Source organism: Lissotriton vulgaris, chromosome 2_1, assembly GCF_964263255.1.
Source record: "Lissotriton vulgaris chromosome 2_1, aLisVul1.2, whole genome shotgun sequence".
NCBI classification, from domain to species: domain Eukaryota; kingdom Metazoa; phylum Chordata; class Amphibia; order Caudata; family Salamandridae; genus Lissotriton; species Lissotriton vulgaris.
Window position 1 is genome coordinate 293,177,219 of NC_141687.1, and position 16,525 is coordinate 293,193,743.

The 16,525-nt window shown below is 49.2% G+C and overlaps 1 protein-coding gene across 1 annotated transcript in view; it reads right to left on the reverse strand.

Moving 5' to 3' along the window:
- Nucleotides 1-16,525, reverse strand: part of PPM1E (protein phosphatase, Mg2+/Mn2+ dependent 1E) — a 632,124-nt gene that overhangs the window by 36,636 nt on the left and 578,963 nt on the right. The window contains exon 5 of the mRNA XM_086954986.1: nucleotides 10,405-10,548. Coding sequence (XP_086811112.1) covers nucleotides 10,405-10,548 — 144 coding nt within the window. The remainder of the gene's footprint in view (nucleotides 1-10,404; nucleotides 10,549-16,525) is intronic.

Consider the following 16,525-nt stretch of genomic DNA (forward strand, 5'->3'; position numbering starts at 1 on the left):
TTTCAAAGTATCTGTCAGGGCCTGGTTCCTCTCAGTCACAAATCAACCCCCAACCTCTTTATCCCTCTATCTCCCCTTCCTTCCAGTACCTTCGTCTACCTGCAGACCAGGTGTAGGCGGGGGGTTGCAACGCAGGACTAGGAATGAAAAGCAACATTAGGTAAAAAAATCACAGGATTAAAAGTGCTGGCATCCAAAAAAGTTTGGACTGGTTTAAGGAGTCTCTCGCGGCATGGCCATTGGGCAGCCGTGGGCACTGAGACCCCAAAGCTTCCTTATGATGCTGACATGCACAATGGACTGTCACTGGCCATGCAGCAGGGGAAGTTGCTTCCTACTTAATGCCCCAAAAATGTAAACTGGCATTTTACTGGCAATGGCAGTAATTTCTTTGTTTACTAAACCATCTTGTTTTCTTTCCAATAGTTCACATTTTGTGGAAACAGTGCTTCCCCCCTTCATGGTGAAACCATCTTCTTCCCTGGCACGGTTCCAAACGAGACACTTCAGTGCCATGGCTCCCGAGTGGTCAAATACAGAGGGGCATATTATCAAGCACGGTGTTAGAATTATCGCCGTTTTAGCTAAAGCGGCAATAATGGGCTTGATAATATGCCCTTGTGAATTCCCATAGAAGCCCAAGTTCTTGTGTCAACCTGGGCTTCTATGGGAATTCACAAGGACATATTATGAAGCCCATTATCGCCGCTTTAGCTGCAGTTTTCTGCCGCTAAAACGCCAATAATTTTCACGTCGTTTCTTGATAATATGCTCCAGTGTGCTCATTTTAACTGTCGCAATCCGGTACTTGTAGCTTTATTTTTCCATCCTGAGTGTAGAGCTTCAAGTCCCAGAATGCTAGGAACAAAAGGGCGTTCTGGATTTTCAGAGCACTTGTGTCATTCCATGTCACAGTCATAAACTTAGGCCCTCTTTGGGTAAATACACTTACACAAATCCACACTTACAGTAGGAACCTTATATCACCAACATGTAAACAATGAACATAGGGGCAGATTTACAAGCCCCTTGCAACACTTTTACGCCGCTGCTGCGTCACACTTGTGATGTAGCGGCGGCGTAAACAATGCGCCACTATGAAACATATTTACAACAGGACGCATCTAGTTGCAAGCGTCACGTTGTAAAGCCCTGCACTACATTATACCTGCGTCAGGTATAATGTATGCAGGGTGGGCGTTCCATCGCAAGGAAACCTCGTAAAAGTGATGCAGTGAAATCTTTAAGATTTCACTGAGTCACCTTTACGTACCCGCTGCGTCAAATTCTTACGCCTGCTTCAAGCAGGCGTAAGGAGTGACGCAGCATATTAGGTATAGGGCACCCCTGAGCAGTGCTGGAGTTGCCTCGCACTTGCGACACAATTCCAGCACAGCATCATCCTTACGCCGACAGATGCGTCACGCATCTGACTATCGTTGCGCCATGGTGCGCCACATTGTAAATGCGACGCATCCATGGTGGCGCAAGGTTTTTTTTGAGTCAGGCACAATAACTGGCGCAGCCCTGCTAATATGCAGGGATGTGCCAGTTATTGTGAATCTGCCCAATAGGAAACAAGAAACCAAGTAATCAAATGGAATCAAATGAATAATACAAATTTATTAAATGCAATGTAAGAGAATTAAAGAAACACATATATAAGAATTGACAATACCTATCTAAATTCATCATAAGGCAATAATTAAAAAAACATTCAAGTAAAAAATATACAATCCACTAAATTAGACAGACATTTCACAAATATACCACATACATCTAATTCTAGCAGCAATACAAAAACAGTAAAAATTGGAAGAACAGGCAGGAAAATTGTTTCCTAGTCACAGGAAAGACCACTAAATCTTGCACAGATCAATTGTTGAATCATGAGGTGATTCTTTATATTCTTTTGTTTTTAATAACAGTTATCCACATGAATTTAGCACGCATTGGAGCTAGGCAGCACATAATGCGCCCGCGCAATGCTAGAGAGCAGGAATCGACGCATCTTAGTAAATATGGTGCATTCCTGCTTCTCCATTTGACGCAGTGCAGGAAGCTGTCGTGCTGCACTGCGCTGTATCTAATATTGATAAATCGGGCCCTATGCTTTTAGCATAATATTATAAATAGTGCGAACATACGCCATACAAGGATTGCCCAAGCACCAGTGGGCCTCATTTATGAGAAATGACGCATCGATGCGTGAAAGCAGCGATGCATCACTTCTCAGTGCGCTCTCCTTAGGACATACCTGATGCGTCATATTTAATGTATGACGCATCATGTCGCAAGGAGTTAGAGGGCCTGCGTCAGTCTTACGCCTGCTGTGAGGCAGGCGCAAGATTTTGACGCAACGGCGTCCTAGAAGTGACACAGTGAAATCTCATAGATTTCACTGCGTCACTTCTATGACCCTTCCTTGCGTCAATACGCCCCCCCTTGCATACATTATACCTGACGCAGGTATAATGTAGCGCAGGGGTTTACAAAGTGACGCATCTGCTTAGATGTGTCACTCTGTAAATAGTGCGCAACAGGAGGCATGTTTTACGCTGCTGATGCGTCACAAAAAGTGACGCATCGGAAGTGTAAAACTAACGCAAGGCCTCATAAATGAGGCCCCTTATGTTTTGCATGTCTAATTTTGTTGAAGAGCGACACAAGCGGTGCACATAGAGAAACATCCTCCTGACACAGTACAGAAGCATGGGCTGGCAACCATGGTTCCTGTCACACATTCAGAATATCATTTATTAGGACAAGCCTGTGGGTTTGTCTCTGACTCACTGGTTTTCACATTAACATATTTATTGCTCCATAATCCATTTATCATTCACGTCCTGAACTGCTGTGTTCTCTTTTACAAACAACTAAGGCTTAGGCTAGAGAAAGATTTTCATCTCTTTGCTATTGATTTGCCACCTATCATCTCTCTCTTCAATGAAGACACAGGGAGCTGTGGGAAATGTTTGTAATTAAATGGACTAACATTCTTTTAAATCAACAAAAATCTGTAGGTCCCTTTTTACTGGGGAATGTTGACAAATTGAAAGAAAAACGCAGTACCCTGTTCGTATTCCCGTGACAGCACTTTGCATGATGGAACTTGTAGGCCAATACATATAATATGTAAAGTGAAACTGCAGGTGCATTGCAAACTACTTTTCCTAAGGCTGGAATGGCTGAAGGCGTGACACGTCAACAGAACTCTTAGCATCACAGTGCAAGGTTTGGATGCGTTAAAGCGCTTGTATGATGACATCTTGAGTGCCTCAAACTCTCAATGACTATTGAGTCACTTTCAAGTCAGACTTTTGCCAATGCATGTTATTACATATGGCATTGTGCTGCTTTCTTCCGCTTGTGCAACGCAGCACAGACTTTGGTTGTTGCACTAAAAATGAATAAATCTGCCAATGGTTATTTCATTAGCATGTGATCTACACAGAATCCAATGACTGAATTGTTAAGTTATGCTAAGAGGTCTGTATAGTGTTGCACTGACATAAACATGGCCTTTGAGCTATATTGCATTCTGGTACGTCTCCATAAAAAACCTACGGGGCATATTATCAAGGCCAGGTGATAAACTTATCGCCGCTTTAGCGTCCTTTTTTGGACGAAAAGCTGCGATAAGTTTATCGCCTTATCAGCAAAGACATGCTATTGCATGTTTTGCTGACTTAGCGCTCGTAACATCAACGCCCATCTTTGCATCGCTAATGAGATGCAAAGTGGGCGTATCACTCTGAAATTACCAGGGAAATGTCGCTAGGCGACATAACACCTATTGGCAATCTGCACGCTAACCTGTGCAGCAATGTTAAAAAGGAGCGCTAACCACGCTCATCGCAGGTTTCCTTACGCCTGCTTTTCTTCTTACTAAACAATGTTGGCCTATGGGTGGTGGATTATAGGGCCGAGACCACCCAGCCCTAATAACAAGGTATCGCCTGTCGTTCGGCATTTATCGCTTGATTTCCAGTGATAAAGGTACCTTTTGGCAACTATCGCTGGTTTATGTAGCGCATCAGAGATAAGCGTTGCTGATAGCATGCTATCTCGGCGATATAAACCAGCGATAGCCTGCGATAATTATCCTAGCGCTAAGTGCGCTTAGCAATCATTATTGCCTGACCTTGCTGATATGCCCCAGAATTTTTTAAGACTGTAAAAAGACAAGACACGTGATCCCCCATTTACCAAAGTTAGGGCCTCATTTTTCAAAAGTGACGCATTGCTGCGTGAAAACAGTGATGCTTAACTTTTAATTGCGCCCTCTTTGCAACATGCTGGATGCGTCATATTTACAGTATGACGCATCATGTTGCAAGGAGTTATTGATACGTCAGTATTTCTGGCTTATCTGTAGGCACAAAAATTACGCTTTGCTGGAGTGTGTCACGAAAGTGACGCAACTCCACCAATGGGTCATTTCACATGGGCAAGTCCCATTTCAAATGAGCTTGCATAAGCCTTACGCCTATGTGTGAGGCAGGCATAAGATATTGATGCATTTGTGTCCTAGAAGTGACGTAGTGAAATCTCATAGATTTCACTGCGCCACTTCTACGAGGCTTACTTGCGTCAGAACGCCCACCATGCATACATTATACCTGGGGCAGGTATAATGTGGCACAGGGGTTTACAACGTGATGCATCAACCTAGATGCGTCACTTTGTAAATATGCCGCAACATGGCGCATTTTTTACCCTGCTGGTGCATCACAAAATGTGATGCAACAGCAGCGCAAAAGTGATGCAAGGGCTCATAATTAAGCCACTTAGAGTATTGGGTGGCAGCTTGTGATGCTATTTAGTATGCCACTGCACACATGCACTAAACTCAGGTGCAAAGTCAGAGGCGAAGATAATTAAACGGTCAAGCCCTACCCGCACACTTTAGTGTCTGCTGAGAATCAGTGACTAATCACCTGTGTCCTGGGTCCACTTACGTGCCGCTTTGCAGGAACAGCACTGCGCCACTACAGTGGGCACAAGGTCATAGAGAAGGTGTCTGGACCCAACTCTTGGGTGTTGTCCATGCTGGTCACAAACAAGCTTAACTGACCAGGATGCATTTGCATCTGTATCGACATGCACCTCACCATCTGATAGAGACATCTAGCAGCAGATTCCTTACCTTTGAACTTCCAGGCATCAAACTGGATCTGGAAGATTTTTCTTAGCGAATCCAAATCCTCTTCGTAGAAGTCAGGTAAGAGGCACCACAAAAAGCACAAGAAGTTGAAGTGTGCTTTGACTTCAGACCGCCCGTCTCACAATACAGCGGAGGAACCTCTGCGTTCAAGGACCTGCTCCGGGGAGTGGAAGCCTGGGTCTGCTCCGCGATTCCCTCCCTTTCCAGTATCGGGGGAAACCCCCGCCCAACTGAAAGAATTTAATGACACAATGTGCGCCATATTTGGATGGCCTGACCCTGCAGGTATGCCTTTGGGCCCCGCAGGCTCGGGAGACAAAGCAGGCCCATGGTTCCCATGCCAGCAGCTCTGGCCCCAGCACCATGGCCTCCAAGTGGACTCGTTCCCAGGTTTGGACCAATGCCGGGTGGACCACCACAGCGACGGTCCCCACTGGAGGCACCTCCCCGATAACACGGAACTGGTTTGGAACCCCTACTGCCTTTCAATGAGTCCTTGACAGATGTCCTTTTGGGGACATGGTCCAAACCCACCAGACGATCGCCTACCGCCATTGCCCTGCACTCGGTGACCCATTTTTCCTCACCTTCCACCCCATCCCCAAAAGCTTGGTTGTGCAAGCTTGCACTTCTTGTGGAGCATTCCCTTCCGCAACCCCGGACAGGGAATCCAAAAGGCTGGAAAACTTTGGTAAGAAATGTTTTTCTTCCACCAGCCTCGCACTGCGGTCGGTGAAAACCACATGGCTTTTGGGCCGTTATTCTCATTCCATATGGGATATGGTAGCGCAAGTGCTGCCCAGAGTCTCAGAAGAGGACTGGGCTCTACTCTCCCAAGCTATATCAGACTGGAGGGACGCAGCGTCATTCACCATCAGATGTGGTTTGGACACAACGGACTCGCTGGGTAGAGCGATTTCCTTGACGGTGGCAGTTCGTTACCATGCCTAGCTGAGAATGTCAGTTTTTTCGGGGGATGTCCAGGCTAAATTTCATGGACATGCCCTTTGATGGCTCCCGTCTCTTTGGAGACAAGAGGGATGCTGCCCTTGAGCAATTTAAAGACTTTCGGGCCACAGCCAAGTCTTTGGGCTTCACTACTGACCCTAGCGTTTCATCCAATTTCCGCTCCTTTTGTGGCTATGGCCTATGGGCTATCAGCTGCGCCAACCCTATCCCGGCCAGAGGGTCCCGCAAATTCAGCAACCGCTGCTGGGCTGTAGACACGATTCACCCCGGTCTCGTGGGTCAGGAAATCAGAAGTCGGACCAAGCCACCACCCCCTACTCCACCACAAAACCTTCCTAGTCTGATCCCCCAGGATCACTCTCAGCCAGTTAGTGGCAGAATATGCCATAATCTCCACCACTGGCGAAACATTACATTGGACAGGTGGGTGTTACAAATAGTCCGAAAGGCTACTCCCTCCCTTTGAGACTACCCCTCCATACATGCCTCCAGTGTACGATAGGCTGACGGAGGATCCCCTTGCCTTGCTCTGCGAGGAAATTTCAACTTTCTTGGCCAAGGAAGCTATGGAGAGGGTTCCCGGGTCCGAAGTAGGCCATGGTTGCTATTTCCACTACTTCCTTGCCCCAAAGAAGGATGGAGGCCTTCGTCCTATCCTAGACCTCACAGCGCTTCATTACTTCCTCAAGAAAGAGAAATTCAAGATGCTCACTTTTGCTCAGGTACTGTCTGCCTTGGTCCCAGGAGACTGGACGGTAGCGTTGGACTTGCAGGATGTCTATTTTCATATCCCCATCCTGCCGGCTCATCGTTAATACCTGCAGTTCACAGTGGGTCACGAGCACTTTCAATTTACGGGGCTCCCCTTTGGCCTCACCAGTGCCCCTCGGGTGTTCACAAAGGTGATGTAGGTGTTCGCAGCCCATCTGCGGAGTTCAGGGGTTTCAGTCTTCCCCTATATCAACAACTGGTTGTTGAAGGCGGGCTCGCCCCAAGCAGTTGTCTTTCACCTCCAGACTATGGCGAATCTCCTGCATTTGCTTGGGTTCACTATCAACGTGCTGAAGTCACACCTGACTCCCTCTCAGATGCTCGTTTTCATTCTGGCAGTTCTGGACATAGTGTAGTTTGGGCCTATCCTCCCGAATGGCAAAGCCAAGCTATTCAGGCTATGATACCGATGATTCAGCCTCTATCTTGGATCCCAGTGAGAATGACTCTGAGGCTATTGGCCCTCATGGTCTCCCGCATCCTGCTAGTGACCTTTGCATGGTGGCACATGCCGGCTCTGCAGTGGGACCTGATGCTGGGCGCCGACCCCCAGGGGCAGGCCACACTCAAGCAGGAGTTCTACCAGAGTCCAGGGTTCCTCTGAGTCAAAGGTTTGACGTGAGTCAAGTGAGGCAAAGTCAAGCCAGAGGCTCCAGGCCACGTTTGTAAAGCTGGCAAAAGTTTGAAAATTATGGTGTTGACCCAAGTGACAGAGTAACATTCTATAGGGAGAAGACATGTAGTGAGCCACCCGGGCCTTCGTGGAAGTAGGATCCACATCACACGCACTCCGGAGGATTGACACGGCCACAGGGTTAAACAAATTGGGATTAGACCACTCGGTCTCTCGTTCCTTCACAGTACTTTTGTAGCAGTCGTCTTTGTCCAGGAGCCTGCTTACACACCGGCACAGATGGCTTGTGAGAGTTCCTACCTCAATAGAAAACATTCTGCTCCTGACAGTCTGACACTATTATGGTAGCATGTAAGTCATAAAGCGCTATTTCGAGGTTTATTAGTTACTTACTGCGCTCCCGTAATTCATATTACTTGTCTCTATAACAGTTAAACCTCTGAGAAGTTCAGCGCGCGCCCAGGGTGCAGGACGGAAATGAGGAGCAAACTGCAATGCTGCGGGAAAAAAAAGGAAGGGGCGTTGCCGCTACAATTAAAGCGTGCCATGCCTGTTAAATAATAAATAAATACATGAAGATTGAAAGGAGCAAGTTGCAAGGAAAATAAAGGCGTGCTACGGCAATAAGGAGCAAGCTGCCACGCTGCCTACCAAAAAAAAAAAGAACGGTAGGGGCGCTACCGCTAAAGTCAAAGCGCGCTGTGCTTCTCAAAAATAAATAAATAACAAGCAAGTTACAAGGAAAATATAGGCGTGCTGACGCTATAGTTACAGAGTGCCGTGCTGCCAAAATAAAACAAGCACTGATGAGCGGCGGGACGCCCAAGGCAGTTACAGGAAATAACTTGGAATAAGGGAAAGTGGGCTTTTAAAAGCAGCTAAGCAATTAATATGTACAGCTGTGTGTAAAGCTAACGCTGCGGGAATCAGAGGGCTCCGCCAAGGGTGAAAAGCATTAAGGGCACGTTAACCCCTTGGTCGCGGCGGCAATTCCGCCGAGTCGCTGGGGGGGGGGAAATGGCAATGCGGCGCCGCCATGCTCGTGATGGAACCACGTCGTCATGAGCCACGGGCGAGCTGTGTTCATGACAGCGTGGTTCCATCACGACTCCGCCCACTCACTAATTCGCCCGCACAGGCAGGGAATCAGTGCCGCGTGGGTGGAGCGGCCGCAGCATGACGGAAGCACGCCGTCATGAGTACACGCCGCCCGTGGCTCATGACAGCATGGTTCCGTCATGAGTAGGGAAGGGGTTAAAGAAAGTTCCCCTCAAACACAAAGAGACTGAAAACAGTAGTTAGGCGCCGCTGCTTCCGGACTACACAGAAGTCAGTATCAGATCAACAGCCAGTAAAAACCCAGCTAACAAGAGGTATGCTAACGTTAAAAAAAATGGTGAGCGACAGGAGATATTACCCGGCAATAGGAGGAGTTTCACCCAACATATAGATTACTTGATGTCTCGGAGAGACAGCGCATACGCTGCCTAGGCGAGACCTAAAAATGACGAGTTGCAACTTCTATGTGTGCTGCACAAAGCAGGACACATATAAATTACAAATCGTCATTTAAAATTGTTTATGTGTAGGAAGGGACATCTTCCTGCACATAAACAATCATTTCCCACAACGCAGGCACCCTTGCAATATGGTGCAAGGGTGCATGTGTTGGCGCAAGGCAGCTGAAATTAGCGCCAGCGCATGGGGAAGTTTAGAGCTGCACCGTATTGTTGTAAACAAGGTGCAGCCATGCGTTTCAGAAGTGGCAGATTGTGGCGTTAAGCCAAGAAGGTTAATGCAGCGCTACGTCACTTTGTAAATATGCCCCTTTGTTTCTCATTTGTGTCACAAAAGAGACACAAACCTGCTCCAAATTCTTGTTTTGGGGTTTACCTTCAAATGCAAATCCTGAATTGTGTTGGAAAGTGGTCATAAAGTAACACAAAGTAGCACTATGTGATTCTATGCCTCAAAGAGGTGTACTGTGTGTGGTTCATGGACATTCTCATGCACACAAAATGGATTTTGGAGCACATTTCTATGTACTAACTTTCGTAGAAAGGGATTTGAATCACAAAATGATGCCTCCTCGAAGCAAGAGTAAAGTTGGGAAAATATTTATTTTCTCCAAACCTTTACAACTTCATATGTGCGCTGTACAATGCTGCACATTGTAAAGTAGTAAAGTGTTAAACTTTGTCAAAGCATAGAATGTGTGCTGGAATGGTGCCCTTCCAGTATAAAACCCATACTTCACATCAGGCACACACCCTTGGACTGTGGTGCAAAGATATGTGCATTGGCACAAGGTAGCCTATGGTAAGCCAGCACTAGAGTAGAGAGCACTGCACCATATCTTGGTATATATGGTGCTGTTGTGCTCTCTGCTTTTCACGTAAAGCAGCGCGGCAAAATTGGTTACTGCACATAGTTAAAAAGTAGTAAATCTGCCCCTTCATTTCTCCAGACTAAGCACCTTTAATGCCTATGATATAATAATATAGGACTCCTACACCTAGTAGTCCTCATAGTTTTAAATAACATTTCCTGTACATTGCTTTACATACTTGTACGACTCATTGTCTCTGCATAACATGTTTGTGATGTAAATTGCTCTGGCAATCTACATTGGAATACGTAGCGCTCTAAAATAAATGTGAGAGAGGGGCTAAGGAAAGATGAGGGGTACCATTGGAGGGTGGTAGTGAGGGAATACATGAGGAAGGAGGTAGTGGAACGGGGTCGCAAAAAAAAAAAAAGATTGTCGCACTGGGTGCCCCCAGTGCTAAAGCCGGCCCTGTGCGCACGCGCAAAACTTTAGTAAATACGGGCCACAGTGTTTGTGCCTTAAATCTCTTCTTACCTCTCTATCGGGCTTGTGAGGTTTCATGAGCTCGACGGCCTGCCCCTTCCTGACCAGCATCACCTGTGAGTCCCCCAGCCACGCAACGTGCAGCATGTTCCCCCGGATGAACGTCACCACGCCAGTAGTTCCACACCGCAGGTTCTGAAAGCGAATTACAAGAAAAGAAACATTTATTCAACTGAAGGTACTATTTTTCATGACACCCCGTGCATTGTTTTTTTAAAAACAAGTTGAATATATATTTTGATTTGTGTATGTGATTTCATAAAGCGTCTTTAAGACACCATAGGGTGTCAGGGTGCTGTACAATGTTTGAAGTATAAAGCAAGTATACAACTATCAACAAAGAGTAAGAGCATGAATAATCCATAAAAACATACATTGAAAACCATATTGGGAAAAATCAAAATAACGAAAAATTTGGAGAGGGGCTCAGTACAACATGACCAGCTTGTAATATTAATCGGTGATTGTGCACAAAACTTTGAGGTTTTGGGTTTTCTGCTTACAAGCATCCTGCCGGCATTACCCCCTCATGGGTCCTCCCCGTCCCAGTCCTAACAAAGTGAGGCAGTCCTGCCTCCACCCAGCCAATCACAACGCCAGTATTCAAAAGTTACATAAGTCCCTCCCACCTACCGCCATGCCTGTTTTTTTTCTGCTCCGACGGCGGTCGGAACACTGGTGCTCCTGGTTCCTGTTTCTGTTTCTGGCTTTCTTCAGGACGGTGCCGTGAGTGTTTCATTTGCAGTTTTATGCTTCTGCGTTATTTTACTGTGTGAATTTCACAGGAGTATTTAATTTGCAGTTTTTTACTTCTGCATTGTTTCCTGTGGGTTTTTCTCTCTGCGCGGCTGCTCCGGTCCCCCGGTCAGCTGCGCTCCTGTTCTGGGGTCAGGGACTCTCCCCGTTCATGTGCTGGGCTGGGGCGGGGAGTTTTCGTGGTGTCCTGGCCCCGGGTCGTTCCGGGCTGTGGTTCTAGTGCAGCGTCCGGCCCCCACGGTCATGGTCTTTTGACCTGGGGCTGTGGGTGGAGACTACAGGGCTGCCCTTGTAATTTTCACCGGTCTCACGTTCTGTGATTTGGTGATTGGGGGCAGTGTTGCTTGGAGGTTGCTGGGAACTTCCTTTGTTGTGTGGTGAGTTCCTGTTTGGTTCGAATGCTCGGGTTCACTCACCATGTGTGAAGGGTCGTCTTCACCTGTGCCTGCCTTGGCTGTTTCCATGCTGTCTGATGCATGGCTTGCGGCAGATACGCAGGGTTTTCCTCGTTTTCTGGGATGGTGGTTTCACCTGGCGGACTTTGTCTCTCACTTTCCTGCATTTCCATGTGTTGCTTCTTCTTTTGGGGTGCGTGCTGGCTCTTGTTCGGTCTGTACTTCACTGTTCCTTCTCATGGGTTGTGTGGAGTTTGGCTGTTTGCGGGCCTTCCTTCCTGTCTTGGCTTGATGGGTTGAGTCTTCTCCTCGGCTGACGTGGTCCTGGCGTCTTGGTCCACTGTCTGTTTTTCTGTGGCTCCTTGGCTTTTTGGCTCCCTCTACTGACAGTCTGTGTGGTGGTGCTCTGTCTTCCTCTGAGCCCTTTTGTGGTCGGGGGTGGGGGAGGCTGTGTTCCATTTGGTTCCCGGCCTCTGTTGCGCCTACGGCTGCCCCTTGGTGTTGGTCGTCCGGGGCTTTGGGTATTGTTGTGCCCTGGGAGGGGGGGTCTCTGTGACCTGGTGGTTGCGGTTGCGTCTCTTTTTCTTTGGGTCTGTGTCCCACTCCTGGTGTTCATCTGGCAGTGGGTTCCTTGTCTCCGTTGCTGTTTTTGTTACGGTTTTGGGGGCTCGGATCCGTTGTTCCTGACTTGTTGGTCCGGTCTGCTTTCCGACTGGTCGGTCCTGTCGGTCTTCGCTCTTGGTTTCCGGATTCCTTTCCGGGCTGTCCCCCTTTTTGGGCTGTTTTCACGGTTGCTCCGTTGTCCTTTGACCCGTGTTACATTTACCTTCTTCTTTGGGCGTCGTTCTCTTTTTGTCTCTGGGCGCTGTTGTGCTGGTTCCGGTGGCGGAGCGGGGCCAAGGTTCCTCTTCCTCTTTGTTCTTGGTTCTGGCGCTCGTTGGTTAATTTCTGCGCGGTTCTGTGTCCCGGGGCTTTATACCATTTGGTGCCGCTGGTCGGTTGTTCCCCTTGCGGTCTGTCATTCCCCTCTTCCTGGTGGGTGTTTTTTATTTTTTTTGGGCTTCCCTGGATTTGGGTGTTGTCTGTTTTTCACGTTCCATCCGTCTGGCTGGTCCGCGTTTCCTGCGGTTTGCTGTGGATGGGTTCCTTTCTCTGTTTCGGGTGTTGTCTTTCGGCCTGTTCCCCAGGTTTTTTCCGCGGTGCTGGCTCCTGCTGTGCAGGTTTTTTGCTGGTTGGCGGTTCCGCTCTGCTTGCACCTGTTGTTCTATGTTATGCAGGGTCAGGTCTGGTCCATACCTGGGTGGGTGACCGCCTGGGGGGTGCTGTTGGCTTTTCTCTATGTGGCTTTTGTCCGGTTTCTGCTTCCACCCTCCTTGTGACTGTTCTGGTGACGGTGGCGTTGTGGCCTTGCTCCGGTTACTGGGGTTTGTTGTGGTTCTGGCAATTTTTCTTCTGGTTCCTGTTCGGGGCCTTCGGTTTCTCGGGGCCTGTTCGTCACTTTGCAGGGGGTTGTTTTCACCCTCCGGCTCGGTTCTCTTCCCTGTTGGCTCTTTTGTGGGTCCTACTGGGTCGCCCTTCTGCCCTTTGGGGTTGGTTGCGGTTCCAGGAGGTGGTGGCTGCCTCCACGGCTGTGGTTCCTTGGGTTTGCCTGTTCCTCCTGTCCTTGGTGTTTCTTCTGATTGTCTCTTTGGGTCCTTTTCCGTGCAGGTTACATGGCTCTGGTTCCTCTCTCGCCTGTTCTGGTTCCTACTTTGGCCTGGTGACTTTGCTCTCCCGACCTGGTGTTTGGGGTGCGTTTTCAGCTCCCTTTTCTCCTCTTGTTGTCCTTGGACGCCTGTCCTTGGGGTTGGGCACCACGTTGGGGTCCTTGGTGGCTGCCGAGTTTTTTGATTCGTGCTGGCCTTCCCGTGGCTATTTGCTGCTTGAGCCTTCTTGGGGGGACCAGTTGCATGTCTCTGTTCCTGCTGGCTTCCATGTGTTGTTCCCACAACACTATGGCTCATTGGTGTGTCTTGTGCCTCTGGTGGTTCGGGCTCCCGCAGCTCTCTCTGGGCCGTGCCTCCTCTGTGGGCTTTGAGTTTGTGTTCGGGACTGTCTGCGTTTTCGTTCGTAGACGCTGCTTGGGCCGTTTCCTCCTGTCCTCTGTTTTATGCCCTCTGTGCTCGCTTTGGCGGCGCATTTTCTTTGTTTGGTTCAATTTGGTGTGGATTTGCATGGCCCCTGCATATTTCCTTGGCCTTCGGGCTTTCTGTGTGCCTTCCCTCCTATTTCTCCTCCTGCATAGTCTGGGGATGTAAGGGTGTGTGTGTAGGTGTCTGTATCGTTGGCCTCTCTGTCTTTGATTTCTGCTCCTGCTGCTGCTGGCGGGGGTCGGGTTTGGCCGGACTTCATTGACTCCGGCTCCGCTTTTTGGTCCACAGCTGGTTTTTGCCCTGTTGTCACTTGCTTCTGACGGCCTGGCTCTTGTGCGGCTGTGGTTGGCGTCTTTGGGCTGTTCCTCTGTAGTGGCTCGTGGCATCCCGTTGTCATGTCGGCCTTCGGCCCTTGGGTGCTGTGGTCGTCTTTGGGGTTCTTTTTTCTCTTTGTATTCTTCCCATTGGGTCGTTCCTGTGCTGGGGGATCCTACCTCTGTGTTGGATTTTCTCAGGACTATTTTTTTTACAGGGCCTTCCCCCTTCCGCTTTGTCTTCTCAGTGGGCGGCGGTTCGTGCTTGTCGGGGTCCTGGAGCCTCCTTGGTGGTTTTTGCCCCTTTGGAGAGTCGGTTTCTTCTAGGCTTTCGGCTTCGTCGGCCGGTCTCTCCTGTACTCGTGCCTTCTTGGGTTTTTGCCAGCTGTTTGGGGGGGGCTGATGTTTCCCCCTTTTGAGCTCTTGCTGGTAGCTGTCTTGTTCTGGTTGTCAGCTACTGTGGCTTTTTTGCTGGCCATCACCTCTGCTCGTCGGTTGGGTGCTTTGGGTGCTCTGCTCGTTTCTTTTCCCTGGTGGGAGTTCCTGCCGGATTGGGTTGGTTTGTGGCTTGTTCCGGTCTTTCTGCCTGTGGGTTCTTCCCGTTTCCTTTGGCAGCTGGAGGTGATTCTTCCTGTTTTGCCTGCTGGGGGGGTCCCTTGTTCCCCCTTCCTTGGTGGTTCGCTGGACTCTCCGGTTTTTCCCACCTTCGTTCCCTGGTGTTTTTCTATTTTCTCCTGCCCTGTTTGTCTCCTGTGGAGGTGTGGCTTCGGGGATATGGTTTTCCGGTTCTGAGGTTGGTCAGTGGGTGCGTTTGGCGTCTGCCTGCCTTTTCGGTCCTTTGGGTCTGCCTCCTCCGTCTCTGGTGCTGGGTCGTTAGACACGTTCTGTGCCTGCTTCCTGGGCTGGGGCGGCAGGAGTTTTCTATCCGGGAATTTGTTGGGCGGCCACCCGCTGTCCCGTCCCGTATTTGTGCTACCTTCTTGGCTTGTTGTTTTACATGCCTCTGCTGGCTGTTTTTCTGTTGGCATCTTGGACGTTGCTGTTCATTGATCTTTACTGATTTGTACTCTGCATGGATCCCTGGTGTCCTGCGTTTTTTGTTGGTTCTCTGCTTGTGAGTTCCTCACGTTGTTATGACTGGGACGGGGAGGACCCATGAGGGGGTAATGTCTTATTACTTACCGGTAATTTTCATTACCCCGATTAGGGTCCTCCCCGTCCCAGTCCTGTACCCTCCCGCTGTGTTTGTGTCGGAGTCTTGTTGATAACAGGCATGGCGGTAGGTGGGAGGGGCTTATGTAACTTTTGAATACTGGCGTTGTGATTGGCTGGGTGGAGGCAGGACTGCCTCACGTTGTTAGGACTGGGACGGGGAGGACCCTAATCGGGGTAATGAAGATTACCGGTAAGTAATAAGACATTATCAGGTCGAAAATATGTATGTAGTTATAGGAATCATTCAACACGTGGCATTTGAAAAAATGTTGACCTGCAATCGCCCAAGCAAAATTTGTAGTCTCTTAGTCAAGTCATCAAAGCTTTTTCCCCTTTGGTCGTATGAACCTTTGAATTATTTTATTTTTTAGAGTTTTATATAGTGCGAAATAGACCCGCGACATAGGGTATCAGAGCGCTTTACATGAGCACCAGTTTCGCTACATGAGGAAACATTCATCCTGCACGTTATGGGGGCAGGGTCGCACGTTGTGCACTGGCTAACGCAGGCGCTGAGATCCCACACAACGGCCTCCCTCCAGTCACTCAGGGACAGGTGGACCGCAGACAGGGGGAGGGACTGGTCGGATAAAGAGTGGGAAAGGATCCTAGAGGGACCGCAACACGTTCCCCGCAATTCGAGATTCAGAATCATACAGTTCTACATCATGCACAGGGCATACCTGTCCCCGGACAAGATTAACCGCTACTTTGGTTTGGATACCTCCAAATGCCCGCGATGCGCGCTACTGAATGCGGATCTCCTGCATATGCTGTGGGCATGTCCCAAGCTACGGACGTACTGGCATGATGTTAACACGCTGTTGACGAAAGGGACAGCGCTGGGCCTACGTCACGACTGGGACACCTGTGTGCTGGGCCTCCTCACCAGGACAAAACATAACAAAGCACACATGAGGTTCTGGGATCTGGGGCTGATAACCGCCAAAAGACTCATAACCCGTCACTGGAAAGCCGCGGAACCGCCCCTGACGAAACACTGGAGTGCCTCCCTCATCTACTGGGCGACCGCAGAGGGCACGGTGCTACGTAGGGAAGAGACGGCGGGGCGGAGGGCCATACCGATAGCCCAGACATGGGAGGGCTTCCTGAGAACATTCACCAGGGCCTGCCACGATAAAGGGGTGATGTAAGGAGATGGCTCCTCCCCAGTGGAACGGGGGGGACATGTCTGAGCAACAGGCTGCGTAGTGAGAAAGGGGAGAATCGGGAGCCGCGCGCATACAGACATGAAACACCACCCCCGCAATCCATCGTTCGCCCACATAACCCCCCCCCC